The sequence below is a fragment of the Octopus bimaculoides genome, chromosome 6, assembly GCF_001194135.2.
Source record: "Octopus bimaculoides isolate UCB-OBI-ISO-001 chromosome 6, ASM119413v2, whole genome shotgun sequence".
Classification (NCBI taxonomy): Eukaryota; Metazoa; Mollusca; class Cephalopoda; order Octopoda; family Octopodidae; genus Octopus; species Octopus bimaculoides.
Window position 1 is genome coordinate 88,684,032 of NC_068986.1, and position 4,478 is coordinate 88,688,509.

Genomic DNA, 4,478 nt, shown 5'->3' on the forward strand with positions numbered 1-4,478 from the left:
GCCAGTGCTGGTGACATGTAAAAGGCACCTGTGCCAGTGCTGGTGACATGTAAAAGGCACCTGTGCCAGTGCTGGTGACATGTAAAAGGCACCTGTGCCAGTGCTGGTGACATGTAAAAGGCACCTGTGCCAGTGGCATGTAAAACACACTCAGTACACTGTAAAATGGTTGGTGTTAGGAAGAGCATCCAGCAGTAGAACCCAAATCAAAACAGATGACTGGAGACTGGCACAACTCTCCGGCCTACCAGTTCCAGTCAAATCATCTAAGTCATGCCAGCATGGAAAGCAGATGTTAAATGATGATGATGATGATTAGTGCTGAGTGGGTGAGTGTCTAAAAGCTGGTTCTTTCTTTTAGTTTTATGGTGTTATGCAGATGAAATAAATCTTCTCTAGGCTGAGATATTTGACTATTTTGAGTGACCTTTCCTAACTGTTAAAGTGAAGTGAAATGAAGCTCATAGAAATTAAGATACTGTTCAAAAACAAAATGAAATAACTGCAATGGATTTGAACTCAGTACCCTATCTATTTGGCTATCTCACTTCTATCACATGATTGGTTGATTGTTCACTATATAACCCTCATAACCATTGTAATAGTTGTTGTTGTTGTTTAACTCCAGGCCAGTCCTCATTAAGCAGACACCTGTAAACAAAAGCATTCCAACTTTGGCCATGTGATCTATTTTGTAGATCTAGGATTATACAGAGTGTCCACAAAGTCTGGGTACATGGGGATTAACACATACTTGAAAAAATTATTATTTCTTATATTTAATTGTTTATGTTATGATTTTATTTACTCCATGTACCCAGACCTTGTGGACACCCTGTATTACATAAAGTATCGTTTTTGCTTTTTCAGACAGTAGAGTGTTATTTGAAGAAGATTTTACTGCTGTTTCTAGTAGGTTGAGTAACTGCATAGAAGCTTCCTCATTGAGTAACTGCATTAGAAGCCTCATCATTAAAAGCAGGTGGTGAAATGGCTAAGTCATTAGAGTGTTGGCTGAAATGCCTTGCAGTATTTGTTCTGGCTCTCTGCTCTCTGAGTTCAAATCCCACCAACGTTAACTTTGTCTTCCATTTTTACAGGATCAATGACAAACGACTAGACTATGGTGGTGGATCAGCAGAATTATTAGATTATCAGTATTTGCTCTCCTCTTTATGTTTGGAGTTCTTGGCTTGCAGACTTATTCCATTGCCCAGTTTAGCACCACCATCTAATCCTTGTGTGTCCTTATCAGAGTTCATTCTATTCCAAGCATCCAAGTCATCCAACTGCCTCCCTTCCTATTAGTCTTGGAGTCCCTAAAAAAATAAAGGATTGAGTCATGGGTACAGTCTTTCCCTTCCTGACTAAATGGTAAAGAAAAAGCAAAAGAAATAAAGGTACTGATTTCCATGCCTTGTAAAATATTTCGATGGCTTATTACAAGTATGATACTCGGAAATGCTTGTGTGTTTGTATGTCTTCAAAAGTCTACTCTCTCTCTCTCTCTCTCTCTCAGATTCTATTGATATTTATATTCTACTCTTTTGCAGTGCTAATTTGTCCAAAGCAGCTTGGGGTGTACTGGAGAAGGATGGATCACAGGTCATGATACGTTCATACGAAATTGGAGTCCTTTTCTTACCAAATGTTTTTGTAAGTTACATATTATTTGCAGTAGTGTGGTGAAAGTAAACATTTTTTTTTTCACAACACAATTTTAATTTATTATGACAAACGTAAAGAAATATCTTCTTTTTCCTTTCTCTGGACAGAAAAAAGAAAATGAATCTACCTAACTGGTTTTGAATCTTCTTTGATTCTTATCTGCCAAATAGACTTTATATTTTGAGCTTAGAGCCCACATGGTGAATAAAATAATTGCTGTTGTTCTGTTGAAGGTTAACCTTGATCAAGACTAGACTTGTGATCAGTCATTCCAGCTGAGACTTTTGTAGCGATATGTGTTTTCCTTATTTAGAATGGGAAGGGTATATTGTGAGGGTAATTTGGCTGTTATTTCTAACATGTAGAGACAAAACAGATTAGTGTCTTGTAAATTTAGAGTTGGAGCTAGGTAGATACAAAAATGAAAGGCGACATGGAAACAAAAATCATCATCATCTTTCTTTAATGTCTGTTTTCCATGCTGGCATGGGTTGGACTGTTTGACCAGTGCTGGCAAGCTGCACCAAGTTCCAGTCTGATTTGGCTTAGTTTCTAGGGGTGGATGCCCTTTCTAACGCTAACCACTTTATAGTGTGTGCTGGGTGCATGAACAACATAGTACAAATGGGGTGAGGGCAAAACTGGGCATAAGAGGAATCAGATGGAGTGTGCAAGAAAGAAAACTGTGTTGGTATGAACATGGCATGACTGTGTAGTTCAGAAGTTTGCTTCTCAACCACATAGTTTTCAGTTCAGTTCCATTGTATGGATGAGTCTGGTATTGGGAAACTGAATATATATACATACATATATATATATGTGTGTGTGTGTGTGTGTGTGTGTGCATGAGTTTGTTTCCTTATCTTGACATTGTGTTATAGTTTTAAGTGTCACCATCATAAAAGTGATGTTGTCCATTTCCAATTTTCTGTGCAAGTATATTTTAGCTATGGGGGGATAAACAGCTTGCTTGAAAATATGCGAGGGTTAGCAACAGGAAGAGCATCTGGCTGTAGGAAATCTGCCTTAATAAATTCCATCTGATTCATGGAAGCATGGAAATTAAAATGATGATGATATTTATTTCTTCTATATATAGAACCAACAAGGGAATTGCTATGCACTTGCTTGATCCACTAGAAATAGCAGCCATATTTTCCTCGGGTCTCACCATATTATCTGAAATAAAGAAGAATATATTGGACAGTGTAGTGTCCGATATACAAAAAGAGGTGATGGGCATGACTGAAATATTTTGATCATTAGTCTGCTTGATCTGGATTGGCTTGGGGCTAAACAACATTTCATTTCCACACTACAATACTCTAGTTAAGAAAATCACCATGTAATCCACTCAACCTGCTAGAATGGCAGCCAGATCTCCCCTTCCAGTCACACCCTACCAGTTTAAATAAAGAATTCGTTGAACAATATACTCTTTGATGCACAACATAGATGGGATGGTCATGGCTGAATTGCCTTTGCTTATAAATGTACTAGATTGAGGCTGATCTGGCTGACCTAAACAACTGTAGCAACAGCAATATTACACTTATTTTTTTTTTTATATCAAGTCAATATAGGAACCACTACATGGTTGCTTGGCCTGCTAGAAATAGCAGTCATATCTCTATCAAATTACATCTTACCATTTTAGAAAGGGAAAAAGAAGGAACAAATAGGTGGGGTGGGTGTGGAGAAGGCTGAATGTTAGGGCATATTGCTTTGGTTGGTGTTGGTATTGGTGGAGGGTAAGTTATTTGTGTGTTGTTGGTGGTGTTGTGACTAGAGGTGTTAGGTATTTACAAGAACTGCCTCCCACCCTCACTCTTCCACCCCCTAACTAGTTCATGTTACTTGCCTTGCTGTCAGCTAATGTCACATGGCAGTTGGCAGTAATATAGTCTTACAGTGACTGAATGGTGTGGTTAACTGTCGGAATGCTGTATGTGTGTGCGTGTATGACTGTTTATGTATGGACGTGTATATGCACACATACACACATAGAGACAGACAGAAGGGAGAGAGAGTGTGAAAGAGGCACAAGCATGGGTGTGTAGTAACAAGTTTGATTTCCAGCCGTATGGTTCAAGGTTCAGTCCCACTGCATGGTACCTTGGGCAAGTATCTTCTACTACAGTCTTGGGCAGACTAAAGCCTTGTGTGTGGATTTGCTAGATGGAAACCAAAAGAAGTCCATTATGTGTCTGTGTCAGTGTTTGTTTCCCACCACTGCTTCACAACTGGTGTTGGTGAGTTTACATTCCTGTAACTTAGCAGTTTGGCAAAAGAGACCAATAGAATAAGTACCAGGCTTTAAAATGAAATTAAGTACTGGGAGCAATTTGGTTGATTAAACACTTCAAGGCAATGCTCCAGCATGGCTGCAGTTCAGTAAATGAAACAAGAAAAAGATAGAAGATATTTGTTCATTTAAATGTGTGTGTGTGAGTAACTTTTTGTGTGAGTCCATGTATTTCTGTGCTTGTGTGTGTGTGTGTGTGTGTGTGTGTTTGTGTGTGTGTGTGTGTGCATGTGCATGCATTGCTATCCAATCACATGGTTTTGGGTTGAATCTCACTGCTGTCTGATGTTGACCAAATCCTTGAAAATAGATTTGGTTGAGGGAAACTGTAAAAAGCCTGTTGGATGTGGCTATGTGGATGACAAACTGGCTTCTCAACCATGTGGTCTTGGGTTTATTTTCACTGTGTGTGACAGCTTAGGCAAGTGTCTTTATCCATAGCTCTGAAATGACCAAAGGCTTGTCAGTGAAGTAAATAAATGGAAACTCAAAGAAGCCGATCATA

General features: G+C 38.9%; 1 protein-coding gene across 1 annotated transcript in view; it reads left to right on the top strand.

Moving 5' to 3' along the window:
- The window catches only part of LOC106880281 (tyrosyl-DNA phosphodiesterase 1), a 337,910-nt gene that overhangs the window by 323,675 nt on the left and 9,757 nt on the right, over window positions 1-4,478 (top strand). The window contains exon 10 of the mRNA XM_052968491.1: window positions 1,554-1,656. Within this exon, the coding sequence (XP_052824451.1) occupies window positions 1,554-1,656 (103 nt within the window). The remainder of the gene's footprint in view (window positions 1-1,553; window positions 1,657-4,478) is intronic.